Source organism: Saccostrea cucullata, unplaced genomic scaffold, assembly GCF_032062105.1.
Source record: "Saccostrea cucullata isolate Sc308-1 unplaced genomic scaffold, CSIRO_AGI_Scuc_v1 ctg662, whole genome shotgun sequence".
Lineage (NCBI taxonomy): Eukaryota > Metazoa > Mollusca > Bivalvia > Ostreida > Ostreidae > Saccostrea > Saccostrea cuccullata.
In genome coordinates, this window is record NW_026932584.1 from 163,876 (window position 1) to 187,177 (window position 23,302).

At 31.3% G+C, this 23,302-nt stretch overlaps 3 protein-coding genes across 6 annotated transcripts in view; 2 read left to right on the forward strand and 1 right to left on the reverse strand.

Moving 5' to 3' along the window:
- LOC134235486 (uncharacterized) overlaps window positions 1–23,302 on the forward strand; it is a 137,968-nt gene that overhangs the window by 16,300 nt on the left and 98,366 nt on the right. The window lies entirely within an intron of this gene.
- On the reverse strand, window positions 9,650–17,533 carry LOC134235477 (dual oxidase maturation factor 1-like). Its single transcript, XM_062717606.1, has 9 exons — window positions 17,121–17,533; window positions 16,357–16,519; window positions 13,152–13,209; window positions 12,366–12,500; window positions 12,131–12,190; window positions 11,874–12,027; window positions 11,570–11,781; window positions 11,286–11,443; window positions 9,650–11,168 (listed from the first exon to the last, which is right to left on the reverse strand). The coding sequence occupies exons 2-9, from the start codon at window positions 16,516–16,518 to the stop codon at window positions 10,749–10,751; spliced, it is 1,359 nt and encodes a 452-aa protein (XP_062573590.1). The 5' UTR covers window position 16,519; window positions 17,121–17,533; the 3' UTR covers window positions 9,650–10,748.
- Window positions 20,050–23,302, forward strand: part of LOC134235479 (dual oxidase-like) — a 29,427-nt gene continuing 26,174 nt past the window's right edge. The window contains exon 1 of the mRNA XM_062717607.1: window positions 20,050–20,410. The gene's annotated coding sequence lies outside the window, so the exon portion shown is untranslated. The remainder of the gene's footprint in view (window positions 20,411–23,302) is intronic.

The window sequence follows — 23,302 nt, forward strand, 5'->3', positions numbered from 1 at the left end:
AGAAAGGTCAGGGACTCATAAATTATACGCTTGTGTTTCTTGTTTATATTTAGGTTAATTATTATTCCATCCTCTTGGTTTTTCCCCTTTATACAATTAATCTCGATTGAATCATTTCATGATGACCTTCAGATTTTTATGTCACTCATCATCGATGCTAATTAAGGTGATTATTGATATGTTGTGGTTTATTATTAAGGTGCTGTAAAACTTTTTTAAAATAAAAAAAAAATCCATGTCTTCCAGGAATTGATAAAATTTTATTCACCTCAGACAATCAAGAAATTAAACTAATTGTATAATTACAAGTTCATATCGAAAAGCTTAATTTTTAAGGATATTTACCTACAAAAATTTTAAACAAAGTATGTACAATATAATCATAATATTCATTTAAGAAGAAGAAGAAAAAGAAAGAAATTCTGATAGATTATATCCAACTAGGATAATTTTATAAAGTTCAAAATATCAAAAATGTTTCAATATTATATATTTATATTATTTCCAAAAGGTTCTAAATGTAAGCTTACTAGTAAACAACAAAAATTTTAAACATAATTTTACTTTAAAAAAACTAATTTAAAATATAATGTTTACCAAATCTTTTTGTATACAAACAGAAATCTGACATAAATGAAAATAAAGCAACATAAACCTCCAATCAGTTTCCAGATGAGAATTTGATAAATTTTTATCTGTTGCTTTTTAATTTATCAAGGTTCCAAATACTAGTAAACAGAACTTATGTTGCATAAATAATATTAAACCCTTCCCTTTTATTTTATGAATTAAAATATATTAATGTACTTTACGTATACTCGTATGTTTGTGTGTCAAATTTAAGGACATTTTCACATTTGAAGTATATATTACAATAATTTGCTGAAACTTCATCATTAAAATACAGTTTTAAATATTTTTGAGTGAATTGACTGCAAAGTTAATTGCATAAAATCTTTTATATTTTAGGTCCAAAGGAACTTGACAACTATAATATTAATTTTGATCAAATTTTGATTTTTTTTTATACCGGTAGTTAGATTAGTTCTTTTGAAAAATTATTTGCTTTTTCATTTGAGGGTGAGAAAAGTTGTTTTGATTGCATGCTAAAAACAACTTTCTGCAGAAGTTTTAATTTGATCTTTTATGTAACCTTAAAATAATATTTTAACCAAATTCAACAAGGGTTATGAATTTCGTCTAGTATAAAAATGAAAGGCGTCATAAAAGTACCGTCTAAAGAGTACATTTTTTTAAATCTTCAAAAATGAAAATGCAACATACTAATAAATTCCCTTTTTCAGTGTTGAATAAGCTTATTTTCTAAATATCACTGAATGTATTGAAAACAGTTTGAATATTAAAACCTCTCAAAAACAAAAAATCCTTGACAAAATTCATGTTTGTCTCCGTGAAATGACTTGCAGAAGCACATTATGTAGGGGCATTGGGATTTTAAGGATTTAGGCAATGGCCTCAACATTTCACGTTTTCGTCGACATGTGTAATTAAATTATTCACTTTCATAAAATCTCTAATTTACACAAAGCTGAATGTGAACAAATTCATTATTCATCAAAATTTCACATTATATAATTGACAAATGAGAGATATGCACTGAAAGTTTTTTTATTTATTGCTTAAATAATTATAAAACCATCTACATCTTTGCAGAATATCAATAGGGAAATGTAGAAGTATTTGCACAATTAAAAATTTCTTTCAGAACCCTCAATTGCACACGAGGGATTTTTTTTTATTCTGTGGTATCTTGATGCAGTAAATTGACCAGCAGTTAAAAAATCAAATCAAAATAAATTGAAACCCACAGAGTTAAACCCATTTTTATTCAACTCAAACGTTCGCGACATGCTAAATGTATAATCTAATAGAATACAATATAAAATCATAAACACTTTATCTGCAGATATTTCCCCACTGAAGTCCATAACTGTCTAACAATTAATAAAATAACTTCAATTTCAACAGGCAACTGGATATATTCCAGTGAACCTTATATGACACAAAAGATTCTGCCATATATATTTTACGATTGGATTTTTTAACTTTAGACGCTAATGGCGAACTAGCAACTTATTTTAGGATAAACGAGGAGACATAACAATTTTCATCGTCAAGATTCCTTCTTGATATCGTAAAATTTCCCTTCCACCTGCATATAATATTTATATTTTCGAACTTCTTCGGGATTCAAGAGCATGCTCTGAGTACCTTTCGAAATACATTTCGAAACTCAGACGGGCTACTGACGGATAAATTGTTGTTACAGGGATTTTAACAGCCTCGTTTAGAGTCATGCAGCATATCGTCTGGGGTCGTTTCAATGACTTGTAAAAAGGCCTATCATATTTTTGAGCTTATTTTTCAAACAATTAGTTAGGCGTATCACGTGTAAAGATTGATTACGGAATGTTTTACCTTCCTGATCAATAAAGAAGGCTCAAAGCAGGTAACATCGGCTTACAGGGGATGCCTACTCCTTCTCGGCACCTTATCCACCTCTTTTTCGAGATCTGTGTTTCATTCCTTGTTAATAGATTTTTTTTTTATTTCTTGTAGATTTAGACTGATCACCATTCATTGCCTTAACCTTTATTTCTGTTCATAAATAAAAATGTCTTCAAATTTTCCCTGGGTGTCAAAAAAGGTACTCTTTGTTGATAATGAAATAGATGACAATTACACCTAACTACAACATAATTCTATCAAACTCCAGAAAAAAATCGTTTGTGTATTGAGACTCTCCTACATTATCACTGATTTCTCAAAAGTGATCGTAAAAACTTCTTTTTTCGATGGATAATGACCCACATCTGAGGTCAGATTGATAAATAGGGACAAGTCCTACAACTAGGACACACGGAACTTTGGAACAAGAAGTCTATTATTCCCTTATTGAAGGAGTTTGACATATTCAAAAATAAACCTTAAAGTTGTAGATTGATTTGAAAATAAAGTTAATGCAGTATATGATTCAGTGATTAAAACGTTAAATAAATATCTTCTGTCAGAAAAGAAATAACTTAAAGATTTTCTGTTTTGTGACCTTGTGAGGTGTTAAGTGGAGAATGCATTTGTAATTGTCTTCAATCTTAGATTCCTTTAAAAAAAATGCAAATCATAATAAAAATTGTGTTTAAAAACTACTAATATCTTAACCCTAAAATGCCACTTTGAAAATATTTGTGAAATATGCTGATAAGGAATGGTAATTAAAATTCCATTGAACAATAAAAAAAATTAGGAGAGAGCAAACACCAACATTTATAAGTTCAGAGGTAGGATTGGGTGACTTTGAAGTATTTAGAATCTTGATTTCTCAAAAAAAAAGATGTCATTGTGAAACACCGATGCCCTCTATGACAGCTAATGGCGAGGGTTGAATTTTCTCAAATGTATGTCAAACTCTAAAGGTCAAGATCAAAAGTGTTGGTACTCAAAGGAAGATTTTGTTACAAGAAATACACCTATGAAATATGAAAGCCCTAGTATTAACTGTTCAAAAGTTATAACCAAGGTTAAAAGTTTTTAAAAGTGTGTCAAACTCTAGGGTCAATGTCAAGAGGTCAAAATACTTATACCTAGCTGTGAAAGGTCTTGTCCCAATGAATAAACCTGTGAAGTGTAAAAGCCCTAGGTCCAACTGTTCAAATGTTATGACCAAGGTTAAAGTTTACTATATAGTAGTAAATTTTTATAATAGAACAACAAACTCCAAGGTAAAGTGGTCAAATTTGGTGGGACCCAAAGAAAAACTTGTCACAAGGAATACACTTGTAAAATATGAAAGCAATAGCACCTCCCACTCAAAATTTATGGTTGAAGTTAAAGTTTTAGCGGACAAACAGACAGACAGACGAACAGGGAATAAACTTTATACTCTCGAAACTTTGTTAACGGGGACATAAAATACAGAATCCTTTCTATTCTTTATAATTATTTTATCAATGCATAACATCTATTCTTCCCTCTTCATTATTATATGTATCCCAAAGTAAAAGAGGAGACTTTTTTTAATTTGAGCAGTAACTGAGGAATTATATTCGGTATTTTTTTTTCACAATTGTACATCTTAGAATATCTAATTCTTTTTTTTTTGCCAGTTATACATGTCTTTAAAAAAAATCCGAACAATTGTATTTATGTATTCTTATGCTTATAGGCAAGCTTACCGCAGCTTGTTTTTGCTAATTTTGTATAAGTCAAATAAAACACTTTCATAGAGATGAATAATGTCATTTATTAAAATGACGGTATAAATGTGAACAATTTAACAAACAAGAAGGGGATCAGATTCACAAGCTTTGATTAGCAGTTACGTAAAATATGTAATCCCCAAAACTGACTAGAAAAAAAGTATCTGTAAGACAAGACAATCAAAACATCATATTTAAATATCTATCCAAGCTGTTTAAATGATCTTAAACATGTTAAAGGAAACTATTTTTGCGGAAACACTAGTTAAGGGGTTATTATAAAGATGGTCGGCTATGATTTGTTCTCCGCATGAATTTGCATTTTAAATTTTTGTGGAATTCACATTGTCATTGTGGTGTAAGAAGAAATAGGTAATTTAAAAAAAAAATCAAATAAAATTTCAATAAAAAATAACACTAATAAACACAAAATTTCAATTAAATGTATTAATGCCCTGTTCACACGGAGAGTTTAATTCGAATTAAATGTTAAGTTACTGCGATTTAGCTTCGCTTAGCGAGAATTTAATGCGAATTAGTTTAATTCGAATTAATTTAGCGCATTAAATTGTGCATTAGCTCCGTGTGAACACAAGGGGTTGAATTAAATTTTGACGCATGCGTAATGGCGGATTTCTGAGTGAAAAACTAAGGAAAAAAAAATTATGTATGGATCTGCTTCTGCATAATGTGACGTGATTTGCAAATGATTAAGCCATGCTGACGCCGGGTTGCAAAGTAAAATTTTTATGCATTAGCTGTCGTGTGAACGCAATTTCATTGCATTACTTTGAGCATTAGTTTATTGAATTAATTTACTGCGAATTAAACTCTCCGTGTGAACAGGGCATAAATTTCTGAAGGAACTTTTGAAGTTTGACAAAAGCATGATCATTAACTGTTGCTCTATTTCAAAAAAAAATATTTTACGATCAAAATGTTTGATATTTATTCGTAAAACATAAACATTTGAACACACCCTCACACACACACACACAAATAAAATGTGCCCCATATTGTGCATCTCAATGTACAGTTTGGAGCTCTGAGGGCTACTCATTACTTTATTTAACAGCTATCACTAATTATTGTTACTACGAGCTGGGCAAAAAAATGGAAAAAACTTTGAGATAATTTTTCTTGTTTTTTTTCTGTGAAAAAATTGGAAATTCTGGTTTGGTCAGCCAAACAATTAAAACAATTCAATTTCCAATGAAAAGTCAGAAAATTAGCATTAGAAATTTTAGGAGAGAAATGCGAAAGTAAATTTTAATGACAATGCGCAAACATTTATGCATAATAAAGGTAAAGTTGTACTTTAAATCTACTAGGAAAATCCAATGATTAAAAAAAACATAAAGTGTAATGCAATAAAAGTCAATGCTTGTATTTTGATTTGATGATAGAAGGTCATAAAATTAAATTATCGGTTAAATGGTATTCCGATAAACTGGACCTCTAGTAAAAGGTTGTATATTCATAAGTTGAACAAAATGATTTCTGCAAGAAACTTGTCAGTTTGATATTGTTAGTTTGATATTCTCCAAGTAATACATTACGGATTTTCCACCAAAAATGTATTACTGATCGGTATTGCATTAGTTAAAATAGCAAACAACGAATTTTTTTTCTAAATTTTGATTTTTAGAATTATTTACTTATGATATTTAAATTCTTGGTTATTTAGTCTGTCCAGTATGACAGCTTCAATAACTCAGGTGTTCCTAAATTAACATCATGGTAATAGAGAGCAAAATGAAAATAATACTAAATAAACACCACTACAAATAGTATAACATAATACACTAGATGACTATGAATATTACAAGAAACATGAATAGTACATGAGAGGACGTTAAACAACATACAAACAGACAAATCAAAAGAACCTAATGCGAATGTGGCGATGTATCTATTTTGTGCATGGATGCATTTTAATAATACGATAAAGTCCTTTCTTTTCTCAAAATATATATGACTAAGGCTGATTGATTGATTATATATTGTTTAACGTCCATCTCAAGAATTTTTCACGTATATGGAGACGCCACCACTTGCCGATGAGGAGCTGCATTTTGTCCTTTACTCAGTACATTATGCATTAAGCTCTTTCGAGCCACCACCTACTGCAACAAAGGGTCTCGGTTTTTAGGTCCTACAGTGAGATTCGATCTTCAATACAGTTCGTTATGATTGATCATTGCAATATTATTTTGTTAAAACACATTCTGATTGCATACACAAGTACTCTGAAGTTGACGTCAAAAAGATGCTTGAGTCAATCAGAAAGATTGACAATACCTACATGTATGTGGTTTTTGGAGGCCTGGTCTTCAAACAATCTGTTGGAATTCCCATGGGTACTAATTGCGCTCCATTATTAGCAGACCTATTTTTGTATTCATATGAAGCAGAATTTGTGCAAAAGTTTATGCGTGAAAAGAAGAAAACACTTGCTTTGGCCTTAAAGTCGCCATTTATATATATCGACGACGCATTGTCAATTAACAATGGTAATTTCCATTCCTTTGTCGATAGGACATAAGCTGATGAGCTTGACATAAAAGATACTACAGTGTCTGACACATCTGTTTTCATAATATTTTACTTGAAAAGGACATTAATGGTAATCTATCAACCAAGCTCAATGATCAACATGATTACTTCAACTTTTCTATCGTCAACTTCCCGTACTTAAGCAGCAATATACCTTCATCATCTGCATATATCTCATTTGATTCGATAAGCACGAGCATGCTCTATCTATAAACAATTTCTAAAACGAGGTAATATATTGAAAAACAAGTTGATGAAACAAGAATATCAGCAGTCTCGTTTAAAGTCATCATTTCGTAAGTTCTGTGGTCGATACAATGACCTTCAGGCTTGTCAGCAAATGCAATTTATCATTGAGTCAAATGCTGACTGACGTTTTCATTTTTAGTCCATTATTTATGCACTGAATTGACGACGGATTTTTCCGGTCAGGACAAGGAGCACACGACGGTTGTGACCGGTCGGCAGAGGATGCTCACTCCTCATGGGACCTGATCCCACCTCTGATGTTTTGCAGGTCCGTGTTTGCTCTGCTCTTATTTTATAATGTTTTATGGACTTTGATATTGAATACCATTCGTTATCTCCATATGCTTCAACTCCATACTTTTTATTAAAATTCTTAATGATAACGATAATGATAAAGGTCAACTGACGACTGAGTTATGTAGAGATGACTTCAGCAATATTCCATCGTGAACATTCCTTATTTGTTTAGTAATATTTCGCTATTATCTGTTTATGGTGTTCATGTCTCCAAAATTATTACCGGATGGAGAACTTGCTCTTAGTACGATCAATTATAAAGGGGGACAAGCTACTCACTAAAAAGTTGATGTTACAAGGATTTCAACAATCTCGTTTAAGGACGATATTTTGTAAATTCTACAGTCGCTAAATTTACCTTATACACATGTAATCTATCATGAGGTAATATTTTGGCTGATGTATTTCATACCAATTGTTAGTCCTTTGTTTTTATACTGGATTTGACTACGGAAAGTTACGTCTACCTGATCAACACATAGGGTTCACAGCGGATATGACCAGTCGACAAGGAATGAATAGTCATCCAAGTCACCTTATCCCAACTCTGGAATTTCCAATCGTCTGTAATTTATGCCCTATTTACATAGTTGCATTGTTTGCGGATGTTTTTTTTTCCAGATCGAAACTGTTCGTTTTCTTTACCTTTCATAGTTTAATAAGTTACATGCTGTTTTTCCGCCACAATTAACTCAAGGAAATATCATAATTAGATTATACACATCTTCAAAGATGAAGACTCATGTATACAATCATGATTGTCAGCTTGCCACCGGGAATTTTTTCCACCTTATAACAAAAACACATAGTACAGGTGACAGCAAAATTAATGATAGGTGAGTATGTTGTAAATTTGGAGCAGTCAAACCTTTACATCGAGAAGACTTGACAATTTTAACATATTTTCGCTAAATAGATCTTAAAAATCGATCACTAGATTCAATTTCTTATGAACTCATTTTATTTTGTTCTTCACCTTTTGCATTAGCCACATCTAGAGACCGCAATTTGTTCTTAGAATCAATTTCAATCAAATATTACAAGGAATTGTTAATTAATAGTAATTCATCTTGAAGGACAAGTAATGAGTGTAAAAAAAAAAACAATGACATAACTTAATTTATTTTTATTGTATATCAGAAAATTTTTTAGAATTATATGCAATTCTTTTAGTGCATAAAAATAAAATAGCAGCCCTCCACCTGCAAATGGTATAGCGTCTCAATTCTAGTATATGTGTAATTTCTCGAAAGGGACGTTAGACAAATGAACAAGCAATCAATCAATCAATCAAACGATTTTGTTGATATCCATGTATCATCATTAAATGCACGAATAGAATGTCTACTTTAAGACCTGTCTGTACCAATAATATGTACCTAGGTGTAAAATCAGCAAAATCAAAATACGACATAAACTCTGTTTGCAGGTGACAATGGTATATTGCTAACAAAAAATAAGGGAAGTTGACAAGAGGAAATTGACGACATCACGTTTAGTATAAATTTTAGTTTGGTGAATGCCATCAATATATTTCTTTACTACAACATCCAAAACTGAAATAAATTTGATCTGTGATGTCTTTTATGTCTAATGCGGCATATTTTGAATAAACGTTTCAATTAAACATCATTCTGGGTAGTATTGTTCATTGGTAAAACGTCCTTGATATAATTTAATGATAAATTTATGGCCGTGCCAAGACACATTTTCAATTTAAAAAAAAAAATCTTTCATGAATTTTAAACCAGTCTGCTAATAACGGGGTACAATTAGCTCCCAATGGAGTTTCAAATTACTGGAAGACCTAGTTTTTAAATCTGTGTTGATATTTTAATATATATATATATATATATATATATATATATATATATATATATATATATATATATATATATATATATATATCTTTAATTTAACCTCAGTGTACATGTATTTGTTTATAGAATTAGAGTATTTAAAACAAAATTTCCTTTTACAAAGTATGTTTCTTCAAGACTTCCATGTTTAATTTAAAAAAAATGGTTTATGATGTAAAAAAAATCGTCTATGCTATAAAAAAAATCTTATTTTTTTTCTTTCGTCCAGAAAAGTTTGAAAGATTTCTATAAAAAGTCGAAGTTATTGATCTTGGTAAAATATTGTGATTTAAAACTTTCTTTAAAAGATTACTTGGCCTTTTTAAATAGCTAAGTATCTAGAATTCAGCTCTATCCAAACGATTCTTTGATTTAAATAAATAACCATATTAGCCTCAAGATTGATATATTTATAATGCATTTACAATGTTCATTTTAATTTCAACTATGTGACGAAAGACAAGAAGAAAGTTCATTTTAAATATTTTATTTTATATTCAATAAAACAATGTAAAAAGAATATATGCAATTTATCAGCACTAAATGAACTAACATAATTTTATCAATGCAACTAATACAATATTGATATTATATAATAACATTAATGTAACCTATGAATGTACACAACAGTGCTCGAAATTATCTACTTAAAGTACGCAGAAATTGTTTTATAATATCCACTGAGAGAAAAATAAGTGTATAGAGAAACATAACATTTCCATTGCAATCTATACGCTATTAAAGGAATCAATCAAATCGATATAATAGGACGTTGACATTTACTTGTATGTATGTATCTAAGACTCAAAATCAATCTTTATATTGTTTATTTTGTATTTAAAAATTAAAATCTGTAATAGGTGATCAATTTTAGGAACCAACAATTTATGCCGTTATTTTTCGTAATAAATGCGAGACTGTCTTTAAACAATGCGTTTGATAGAACTTTGATTGAATCTGAATTAATATATAAATGTTTGTTAATAATTGATGACTTTGTGAACAACTTTCACAGTCATGAGCAATCTATCTTAATCAAACAAATAATCAAATAAATTAAAGATTTTGTAGAAACGAACTAAAATGCTAAATTGACACAGGCTGGGGTGCCATCAAGCACGTATTTTTGGTAAATTGAATAGAGTGAAAAATGATGGATTACTATAAATAATTGACTCCAGGTGTGATGCTTCTTAAACCTTACCTTGCTATATTGACAATTATTTGTGTCTCCTGATTTAAAAATTTCGATGAAAGTGAAGAAAAAAGCATGTAAGCATAGCTCTGAAATTTAATACAGAGAAACTTCAACTAAGTACGCTTTAATGACCATATGGCGCATTAACTTCAGCTTTGGCACAATAGAAATCACACGTAAATGCATTTAAAAGTTATATACAAGATAATTATTATTATGTTAATATCAAAAAATGAGACAGATTCATAAATTGACAAGTAAACTACCATACAAATGTCATACATAGCACGCACAGCTACACTTTATCACTAACACAATTTATGAGCATTCTCAATCGCACCAAATATACTCAATCAGATATGATTGCTATTGCTATAAAGCATTGAAGGTTCTTTGTAAAGCATTTTGCTGCATGTCAACGTCTATATAGATTTCTTTCAACCTGTCCAGTCTTTCTGTTTCTTCAATGGCTGGACAGGTTGTCATTTGAATGTTCCTATCATTTCTGCAGTATTGTAGAGGGGACCTATGAAGTCGAGGGCTTTCGTTTGAACCCTCCGACTCATGCTCATTGATTGAATTCAACGAGACAGTATTGCGAGCAGGCAGGGAGCCTCTCCGAACAGGTGAAGGCTCAGGCGAAAGAGAGAGTTTTCCTGGAGTTGTGTTGCACCTTTTCATTTGGTCATGATGTCCAGGAGAACTACTTTCTCGAGTTTGTAGCATTTCATTATGATCAAACCCGAGGTTGACCATGCCATATGGATCAGAAGACATCTTTTGTAAATCATACTGAAAATGAACAATAAAATTTATCAATATTTTTGAAATATTATATCAACAACCCTTACTCAGCTTTATTTAAATAAAAAATTGCATTTTGGACAGATTTTCTTTGACTTTACATACCTTCTGCTGTGGTACATTAGCAATGGATTTCCTATGTTCACTTGTGTATACATCTTCTTTGACGAAGGGTTTCTCTATCAAAATATATTTGGCTGCTACTTTTGGAACTTTATAGTCGAGACCAACTATCACAAACCCAACTATTGTGGTAATGATACCTAAAATGAATTTAATACTTATTATATATACTTGGTAATATAAGTCTTGCATAATAAAAAAAGGGGTAGCTAGGCAGCAAAATGTGTTACCACATTAGACTTTACACTGGTAATTTAAATACAAACCTATAGCTAAAACTGCCCAAAAGCATGGGCCATAGCAAGTCACAAGGTCCACGTCACTTCCCATTATTTTAAAGGCAAGGCGAGGTTGCAGCACGTGGAAGGTAACACAAGCCATAATCATTGTGATCCCAGTTAAGGTAAGTAAAAAGGCGCCATAGAAAACCACAGTCACCATCATTATGTTTGTCAGAATCCAAAACGAAAACGAGGTCCTACAAATCAACAATAGAATTGATAACGTCATTGTCTCTAAACAAGAAATTCCAGTTTTGCCATGATCAGGTGATGGATAAAAATTACGTACCATAGCAGAATATGGGACAGATATCCAGCCCCAGTGTAGCTCCTACCCCATCTCATACCACCAACGTCTGTACTCAGGTATTCTACAAGATGTAGAACGGGGATAGGCAGTCCCCTTCCCAAACAATGTCGCAATTCTTGGATAGGGCCCCTGACTAAAGAATGCAAAAAAGTTGATTATAGCATTACATTCTGAGATAAATTTGTGTAAATATCCATTTTATTGGATTGAAAGTAATTAAAGTTCATTAAGCTTACCATTTTCCAATTCCACCGCTTCATTGTAGTTAATCTCCCCTTTTGATTGATTGAAATTACCTGTATATAGAATAATTGTATATTAAATACCTGTATAAATTAACAACCTGTATATAAAATTAATGATAGAGTCTCTCGTTTGGATTGGACAGTAACAAGAAAAATCTTAGCTATTTTAAATCATACACTTTGATGTGCAAAAATCGGAATTAACTGTGCATTATATCGCATATACCTGATAATGTAATATTGATTCTTCGAAGGCCAACAAACATGCCAAGAGTTCCAGAAAATTGTTCCTCTGATCTGTAGATATACGTTGATTTGACATGCACCTCGCCGTACTGCCAACAATACCCTAACGAGGCCACTAAAACAGATAAAAATTATTATGTTTTCATTTCACTTTTCTTAATCTAGAATTAATTGTATTTTAATATCACTTTTCTTAATCAAAAATTGTTTTTATTTTAATAAAACTATCTGAACCTAGAAATACATATAGTTTTCACTTGATCATTAATGATTGAAGTGGTACAAGTTTGTGATATCTAAATCATGTTTTGTGAAGACCAAATGACAAGAATTTTTTCATTGACTTGACCCTATGTCAAATATTTTCAATAACTACTCGCACTTAAACATCTTGTCAAATCTATGCAGAAAACGTTTTTAATAAGTTTGCACCAAACACTGTTAACAAAATAGGATCTTTCAAATAGGAATTTGCTTGCATTAAAGAAAAAAGAAGTTTAACCTTTTAGCTTTAACTATCTGCATTGATGTGCTAACAAATAAACTTCCGGGAAATGCTAGCATTAAATCGTTGTAGGTGAGACATGAAATGGTTGTTTCCACGTTAATGTCTAATTTAAAGGACACTACACCTATTTCTTTCTTTTTATGACACCTTTTTGCAGAAAATGCATCATCGTTAATCACTTTAGACCATCTTGACAATAAATAATTAACAAATGTGTGGTATTAGTTTGTGATGAAGCTAACAAAAAAATGAACTTACAAATAATAGTTGTTCCAATGCCCAGACTAAATACAACTCGGATTAAGTTAATCCATCTCTGAAAAAAAATTAAGATATATTACTATATACAACTTCAATATTAATTTCAGCACCTGATGGAAAAAAAACAACATTATTTTGTTAATTGCTAAAGGAATGTATATCTTGCATGGCTACTTGCTTTGATATTCAGTATACAAGTATTTATGAGTGTACGTGTGAGAATTTCTATTATGTATTAAGACAGTAAAAGTAACTGTCCATATTGAACATAATACTCAGTCAATCGAATACAAAGATGCACTAATAGTCAGCCGACACGTGGGTTTTTATTACTGATTATTTCTTTCTGAGGTCACTTTAGTTCAGTTATTCTATAAATCTTTTGATATGGATACTATATATATTTAAAAAATAGAAAAAAAAATATTTAGATATACTTTTTCAACAAAAAACTATACTAAATAATTAATTCGTATGGAAAAAATGAATTGATCTTAATTAAAACCATTCGATTTCTGAAAAATCGATTTGCAATTTCTTTGGAGAAAAAAAATCATTCAAAGGTTAACGAGATAAAAAAAGAAAGAACATGAAAAATTGACACGAAACATACAAAAATCAGATTTATAAGGGAAATGTGAATTATCAATAAGGTCAGGTGGTTTCAAGCTAATCGGATTTTGTACGATTAATTGGAAAGATAACGCCTTGAAAAACTCGTTTGCTTTCTTAACTAAGCACGTTTAAGGTCATAATATCTTCAATAAATTTAGTGAGATAACCACAACTACAAACTATGATTTATCCATTGACAAATAAACTGATTTTTTGAAAAGAAAAATATGATGAATAACAGATCTGGCATGATAGTGGCGTATGACTGCCCTGCCGAAGTGATGAAATGTAGAATTAGAAGAAAGTGATGATGAAAGTGATGAAAATGATGAAAAGAACGTTGATAAAGATGAAACATTTGCCATTTTAGTAAGTGATGATGAAAATGATGATAGTGATGAAGATAATGAAAAGGACGTTGATGAAGATGAATCCTTGACCACTATCACATTTTCGCTGGATTAACACTTGTAAAAAGTACAAATACACGTACAACCTAGTCGTATCTGGGTACTTTAAGACAGTATTACGGCAGGGTTGTATGTGTGCTTGTCGGAATCAAGGTTCTTTTTGGGCTTATCTAATATCTGTGCTACATATTTATATTGGTTTTAGAATTGTTAGATTACAAGAGAATCAGTGTTAAAGATATTTTAGGATGCTAAAGTGATGGTCTTCTATTGAAATCTTGTTTGAACATGGTAAAACTGTGATGTTTTCTCTTTATGGGTTGTAGGTACAGGGCAGGAGTGACTCTTCCAACAAGTAACGAAACAAGAGAACGTATGTTTCGACAAAAACCAATGTTTCCGAAACACCATAGAGAGGGCTAAAAATACAAAATGGCGCGGCAAGACACTCGTACCGAACCAAGAGGTAATTAGCTCATTAAATTGCTGAATCAGAATTAATTCAAGTGAATCGTTCAACTATATCATCATTCGCCTTCAGAAGAAGCGAAAAGTGACATGTTCCACTTAAATGGAGACACGAAAAAATTTGCACGGTAACGCAAGATCAAACCAACCTAATTATGTTCCCCAAACGAAGTTGGGGAACATATTGTTTTTACTCTGTTTCTTATTATTATTATTATTTTTCTTCTTCCTGGGTACTTTTTTGTCCGGGAGTGATCTTGTAAACTACACATCCGACTTAGGTAAAACCTTTTTAGGGTCAGTAGGCATGTTATGTAGATTTGCGGAACGAAGGTCATTTTGCGCGCACGTGCTTGCAAGAGCGTGCACGTGCAACACGTGAAATGACCGATTTAATTGATATAGGCGTATCTTTTCCCATTTTTGATGAAATGCGTTGAAAATCATAATATAAGGATATATTAGTAGCACAGACAATATGACATGGTCAAAATAGCAAGATCTCACGCGCATGCACGTGCGCTTCGCTCTGATTGGCTGAAACTAAAGTCTCAATATCTTTCTTGTTTTTTGACGAAATCCCTTGAAATTTTGAACATAGCCATACATTAGGATATCCTACAACACGATATATAGCAATTATCATAAAAACACGTGCATGCACGTGCGCTGCAATCTGATTGGCCTAAACTTTAAATAGCTATAACTCCCTTGATTTTCAACCAAACAGGATGGGATTTGGAACATAGATAGATATAATGGACCTCTACAAGAAGGTATGGTCACCATGCACATGCATACACGTGCGTGTACGTGTGCTGCAATCTCATTGGCTGAAACTTTAAACAGCTATAACTCCCTTGGTTTTCAACCAAACGGGATGGGATTTAGAACATAGATAGATGTAATGGACTTCTACAAGAAGGTATGGTCACCATGCTCATGTATGCACGTGCGTGCACGTGAAATGAGTAAAATCAAAAATACACCTGAATGAGCTTATTTTTTAATACTTTTGGATTAAATACTTTATTATTTAGTATATTTAAATATATATAGATTGTGTAGACAAGATGATATGGTCATTACGCACATGCATTCACATGCGCACGCGTGCAATGCTAAAATTTGAAAACTTGGTACACTTCTGGGTTAACATTGTTAAAGTCTCAAATGCATAGAGTTTGTCTTATTTAATGAAGCTTACAGGGGATATGGCACCAAAAGGGAGTTGGGGAGCGTTTGGGGAACATCTGTAACGGTCCCCGTTACAATTAGCACTAGTTAAGTTTGTTGTCAGTTATGCAATTCTTATCGAGGTCCATCTTTGAGCCTACATAGCAATCCTACCTGTGTCCCCATAAAACGTCAAGTGTTTAACGACCGTTTAATTATTACAGGAAGTGATACAAATCATAACTGAACGGAAAACACCTTTGTTCATTTTAATATATGTTGTCTTTACGTATGTAATGTTTTTTTCAATAGATTGGGAAGGTCTGCTATGTCATATTGTAAACAACGTATAGATCAGAGGTTAGGAGGTGTATTATCTTATTAATACAGGGGAAAACACCTTTTCTTTAAGAGTAATTAAATTTCTTTTGTAACTTAAACACTCTGTCAGAATCAGAGATGAAAGATGATGCATGAGTAAATGACTTCTAAAAAGCTATGATAATTTTCATGCTGAAATTAATAACACTTACTTCTTTTCCACGAATTCCAAGAGCAACTATAATCGTTGCTACAGAAACCAGAACGCATGCATAAATAGCACTAACAAGTTGAATATCTATGGTAACCGGTGTCCTCTTTTGTCCATAGAAAGAAAATCCAAAGTCTCCTCGAAAAGCACTAAACCAAGTCATTCTGAAACATTAAAACAAGTCAATTAAAGCAAGAAACTTTTTTTTCCTTATTAAATATTGCTTGTCATAAAACAGAAACTAAGTATGGTCATATTTATGGTAGTTTTGTCAACCGAAAAGTTAACGGTAAAGTTAACGAGCTTGAATCATATAAGGCGAAGCTCTCAATGTCCTTACTGATAAACCTTGCTATTCCAAATGAATAAAAGAATAATAAAGATTCAAATCACCTTTCTTAGGTGATAATATTAAGTTATTGATTATAGAAACATAATCCACGAAAAGCAATCAAAAAGTATCCAAATTTTCTATAGTAATTTTTTTCAGGAAAGGAAAGACACATAGCTAATTTATAGTTCACCTTGATATGAAATATAAAGTATGAAAACAATGTAATGACAGAATATTCAGAAAATACATCTCATAGTTGGTGCTCTCCCTGAGAAAAGAAATATTTATATCTTAAATGGAAAACGATACCGTTTTGCTCTTCCATCGGTATCTAAATGCCGCAATGCAATGCTGTATACACAAAAAGTTTACAAACTCCGTTGACTATAGTACAAATAATAGCAAGTATGGTTAGAAATAAAGTTATTTACCTTCAACAGGACGTTGTTCCTTTAATTCCTTTTCCACGTTGATGGTTCTGAAAGTCGAAATAATATACATTGTAGGTTAATTTTAATTCAAAGAAAAAAACTGGGTTATATTTTTAGCTCTTGACAGTCCTACGCTGTGTCACTTAAGCGCTCACATTATAATGATCTCCTATTCGTCACAACGGAGAAAGTATAACAAAAATATAAGCCATGTCTGTAAATATAAAACAATAATGAATCGCTAGAGCGTGGTGCATACACGTGTATTTTTGATCCATTCATCACAAGATTAAAAGCTCAGACGAACCCAGGTTATATTGAAATGTTTATGGAAAATTCTCCAATTAATGAAAAAGTTTGTCATGAAGAAGTTTGATAAGCCTCCTACAAAAATTTTCTATTTACAGACATGCAAATATTTCCAGCGTTATGTCATAACAGTCTGAAACCGGCGAGAGAAAAGTGCATAAAATATCATAACTCAGTTGTTCATTATGCAGTATATCTGCATAATCAAATAAATGTTAAAGTGAAACATAGCATTATTATTAAACAAGAATAATTTTTGGAAAAAATATATGTAATTTTCTCATTGCAAGTTACAAAAATAAAAACTAAAATTTTTGCAAATATTTAAAATAATTTTTTTTTACTAAAAATTAAAGAAGCAAATATTTATTTGCACTGACCATAAAACAAGATCTCCGTTGACTCCACAATTTTATATAGGGAGCATGTAATAACAAAACCCCAATGTAATCAGATAGATTTCAACTTCCTAACATCAATGTGTAGATCTTAAAACTGTCAATCTTTTGACAATCAGCGCTCAGCGGTTAATGAGTGTTGCCCGACGCTCTGATTACGTTTTATAATGCTCTCAGACACCGCGAATGATTAACATACATTGAAAATAAATAAATATGAATGTCCCGGGAAAATGGAATTTCTGCTGTCATATATTTATATTTCTCTCTCTTGTTACGTTACGGTATTCCAGTGTGCATTAGCATGAAGGTTCCTCCTACTTTGGTAAGGATGAAAGGTTAACTATTTTACTTAATACAAGTACTTGTGATAACAGTGAGATACGGGTTAGTCATTGTATGAAAGAAATTACTTCAAAAGTAATTCTGAATGTGCAAAACATAAATAAACACAATGCAATTTTCATTTTATCCAGACTAAAAAATATTTTTTGTTTTTTCATCACTTGTTACGCTTGCATGTAACATATGACAATTATGATTCAATTCTTTGAAGATTTTTGCAAATAAAGACGTTCTGCTGTAAAAAAGGTAAATTGAAGTATCAAAATTCAAGTTTTTAAAGCTACTGTCGTTTTACGCACATTTTTCTAATTATGTTTAATTTTAAAAACTCATCTGAGAAAATTGTAACTGTGTCTTTTTCTTTTCTTTTGCATTGTATCCTTTTCTAATTATTGCTTCTTGAATTCTGAAAATATCTTAGAAAATAAATAAGAATTGCAATTTTCATTTCTATATCTATTCACCAATAATGGAAAATCGGGGTTTAGATATTCTTAACAGCAAATTTCCTATGAACTATCTGCGGATTAGGATGTTCCCGTATGCACTCACTCTGTTCAAATACAGATATAGTTATCTGCACAATTCAATCAAAACAGCATGAACATAACATAACTCCTATACTGTTTACTACTATGACATTACAAGTGGGTCCAAAAATGGACTTTTCGGTGGTATGTGAAGTGGATTTACTTGACAAGGAAGTTCAAAGTACTAATAAACATTTCTTGTCGTGAAGTCATTTGCCGACCTTGCAAAAGTGCATAGCAATAATCCATGTGCAATTTTAATTGTCTGTTGCTATTTGATGTTATGATGTTTGTGTTAAGGTTAGTTGATAATCTTAACTACATAGAAAGGCAGTTATATCAGAGGTTAATATTAAGTACCAAAATGAGAGAAATTCGAGGAAAAGAATTTTTAAGTTGTATTTATGGTCCCGTCTATACCTAAAAGAATAAATACGTTATTTCGTTTTCTGACAATGCATGTAGCTTTGCAACATGTATTGAGAAATAAAACACTGTATAATAAACTATAAAGAACATTTCTAATTGCATTATAATACACTAAAGTTTTCCCTATCAATCGACTGTCTTTTCTTTCTTTTTTTTTAAGTATTTCTTACCCTTTAATGCGCTCTTAATTAAGAGGTGATGAATTGCAACAGATACTTACTAAATCTTAAAACAAGGAAAACTATTCCAACTATGTGTTTCAGTGCAAAAACCGAATTCTGTGCCTTTTGATGAATATGAATGTATCCAGATTCTACCCTGGAAATGCGGATGTCCGTACCGATAGGACTTTTCGTCTATGAGCCACATCAAATGAGAACTAACTAGGTAAATATTTAATGTACTTCAATGGACAGTTTACCGAGTAACTGACCACAGGGCCCCGTCTTCATGACGTATATGTTATATATATATAGTAACTAGAAATGAACTTCGAACAGACCACGTGGCTAAATTCTGTCAATAAAATTAATTGCATAAATTGCATAAATAATTGAAGTCATTCGGTTTAACAGGGATTTCTTCCGAGGTAGGGAAACATTCCCCTAAAAAGCACAGAGATTTCGTGACGTAATTAAAGCCATACCTTACCCATGGCCCTACTTCCCAAAAGAACTTCATATCCATATGTTTATTTACTCCAAATTGATTTTTTGATATTAAAGACTTAACATCTGTCTCTGACGAATAAAAGACTATGGAACTTGTCAATAACTGACGTATCCTTAAGATAAAAATTATTACGAGTTTTAATAAAAAAAACATAAAGCCTACACACACTTTTCTTTGCTGATCAATCGAAAATTTCCATTGTAAGCAAAAATTTAAACAAATGTATGAACATACTTACATGCTTGTCAAAATTTAATATCACATTTATTACAACAAAGAAAGTGCTTAAATGTTAAAAGAGAAAAAAAATGTTAAAGTGTATCTTGAACGTTAATTGTAACGGATGTCCTCAAGTGCAAATTGAATCATTTTCTGTTATGTTTACTTTGTTTGATAATCTTAATCGTGTATATGAGATGTCAACATTCCATCCCAAGAACCCGTATCCCATGTCAGGGAAATGCACTGAGCGCAGACTAAGCACAGAGATGAAATTAATCGTCTTCCATCCCCGGCTTACTTAACCGGAAGCAGGACTTCGCACCTTGGTTATTGATCCAACTGCAACAGTTTACTGAAAAAAATCTCGACTTTAAAGAAACAGGAGGTATGTCATACTGTTTTTACTAACATGGAAGACGATAAAAGAATCTGTCAAGATTTTCATTTTTTTCAAATTCTAGTACGCATCAAACGGGATGTTCTCATGTTGATACGTACAAAATGTTCTGAATTTGTTGCCGTATAGCTTCGGTCACAATTTTGAATTTTCAATAACACAATGTATTACTTTTACATGTTTTCCAGCACAGCGAGTTATACATTTGAATAAGAGCTTTCCTTAATGTTGAAAACGTTTCTTTTATTATTCGTACTATAACCTTTCAAGAATCAGCTTTAATTATTATTCACAATTAACCTTTATTGTATCTATAACAAACCCAACCTCTTTTGGGTGTAAAATATAGATAGGACGGAGAGAAATATTCTCATAATAAATGATTATAGATTTGTTTTCTTTGTTTTACTTTGGTCTAACGTCGAATTTATATCTCGACTTTGGAAATCCTATTGCAATGGAACTACATGCATTTAATTTTTCTGATTAAAAACTTATTTCTAGTCTTCCCAACCAACTGTATTTTACATACTTTTTCTCCTAAATACCATAGTCTTTTAGAAATCGAGAAAACTCTTTTCATTTTTATAGTACTACATGCATAGAACCATGTAAAATGTACATCGATTCCAGTCATAAGACTTTAATCGTGACTTAATGCAGACATATTACGTAATGATTTACTTCAAATTTGAAGACTGAAGGTTGAATACTTTCCCAATTTTTAACACTAGACTGAAATGGAAATATATCACGATACGAGCACGTGTTTACTGGCGCGAATTGATTTAAAAATGAATAAAGTTTGTAGAAACGAAAAGTGTCGGGGGATTAAAGACCTGCCGAATTTTGAAGGTCTATTATCACCTTGCACTATTTACCGATACATTAACGACAGAGAATGAAACCGATTAAGACAACGATTACGAGAGATCAAGGAAATGGGGTCAAACCAGGAGGTGGAAGTCCCAACTTTTCCCTCCTCGGTTCATCACAAAATAAAGTACATTTGCATCTTTAGTTTATACTTGGAGAAAATATTTTTTTAACGATTTCGTCAATATATTACTTTTACAGGGTGTTAAAGTAAAAAAACAGTAGCAATGTGGAGATTGATAATTTTCTGAAGAATTTTGAATATGTTTTGTTCAATTTTCATAATTTTTTTTTTAATTTCCATGATAATAGTGAAATTTTATAAATTTTACACCTCAACAACCGGAAGAGACATTTAAATTCAATATTACAAATTATAGCAGTTTAAAATAACTTAAGAAAAATCAAATAAAAAAATCCTCTTCATATCTCATGAGAGAATTTTTTGTTTTAATTGATGAAAGGAATAATCCTTTTGATGGTTAAAAAATCGGCTGGACACTGTCCAAAAAAAAAAAAATTTTAAACTCATATAAAACATTTTCTTTTTATTCTATAACTCTGATTTTGTATTCTTTTTTTTCTCTGCATTACCACAATGAAAGATATTATGTCATGAAATGCAAAACAACATATGGATAGATCTAACTTATTTATATTTAAAAAATGAGAGCTCACCTTAGAATCTTGATTTTTTAAAACTAAATAAAAACAAAAGATGTAAGCTCTGTTACAACGCACTTTGAAAAATTACGCACTTTGAAAAATTTTTTCAAAGTGCGTTAATTTTTGGGACCAGGTTAACGCACTTTGAAAAAATTTTTCAAAGTGCGTTGAATTTGGGACCAAATCAACGCACTTTGAAAAAATTTTTCAAAGTGCGTTAAGACTGTACATCATAATTTTACACCATGTTAACATTTAACGCACTTTGAAAAAATTTTCATGAAACAAAAGGAATTAGACTTATATTTTAGAAATAGACAACAGTATTACCCCCTCGCAACGTATGATGGGATATAGTGATGCGATTATGTGTGTTATTACTTTATGTGTATGTTATTTTTTTCTGTGTGGAATTGATGTAATTTGTATCGCGATCGATGTCAAATGCTGCCTTGATTTACTGAACATGCTTTTTGGGAAGGAATGCTCCGCTTTGCGGTGCCCTTACTTTGATGTGTTTCTTTCTAAAAACTGATGGATTGAAGAAAACCTAGAAACGGACAACGAAGAAAAGACTGGCTGAATTATGGTCTATCAGCTCAACTCTTTATCATTCCCACCCAGATGTATCTATTTCTATAACTCGTAAACTTAAGTGTCAATGATATTTGAAAAAAAGAGCATTCTAAATACAATATAAGCACTGTACAAGGAAGTCTGTAGTAAATCGAAATTTTGTTCTTTTAAATCTCAAAGTCTGTTTATGTTCATTTTCAGGAAAATCAGAATATTAATTACATTAATTACATTTAATTATATTAAGTACCTGTCTGCTTTTCGATGTTAATTTGATACCACATCTGATAATCTCTCTGTTAACCTCCAGGTATTTAACTTACATGATATTTTCATAGGAATTGTTCATTTAACATTTAACATGTATCTAATATCTTTTCTCATGTTTTACGCAAATAAATAAAGCATATATATTAAATTAATAAAATACAATTATTAAGTTTTAAATAGATTTAAAATTGGTGAAAATAAGCATTTTTTTTTTCGTTTTTTGTCTATAAACATATGCCCCCCCCCCCGTGAAACACGAAAAGCTTTGGCATAAATTTGTAAAATAACAGTCCATATTATCTGTAAAAAGGAATTTTTGTTTCACGGGGGGGGGGGGGGGGGGGGGAGTTGTTTAAAAATATTTTCAGTTTTCCGTTGATTTCTATAGTGGAAAACACAAGTTTTGCCAAAATTATAGAGTTATCTCTCTTTGGTATCCCAAATAAGTAAGGTTTTATGAAAATTCATATAAATATGTATAAAAATTTTGAG

Excerpts from the sequence above, each read along its gene's own strand:
- LOC134235477 (XM_062717606.1), bottom strand. The coding sequence starts at position 16,518 with ATGACTTGGTTTAGTGCTTTTCGAGGAGACTTTGGATTTTCTTTCTAT. Across the intron at positions 12,191-12,365 it reads AATCAATATTACATTATCAG|GTAATTTCAATCAATCAAAA; the intron begins GTATATGCGATA and ends TTCTATATACAG. Across the intron at positions 11,782-11,873 it reads CTGTCCCATATTCTGCTATG|GACCTCGTTTTCGTTTTGGA; the intron begins GTACGTAATTTT and ends GTTGATTTGTAG.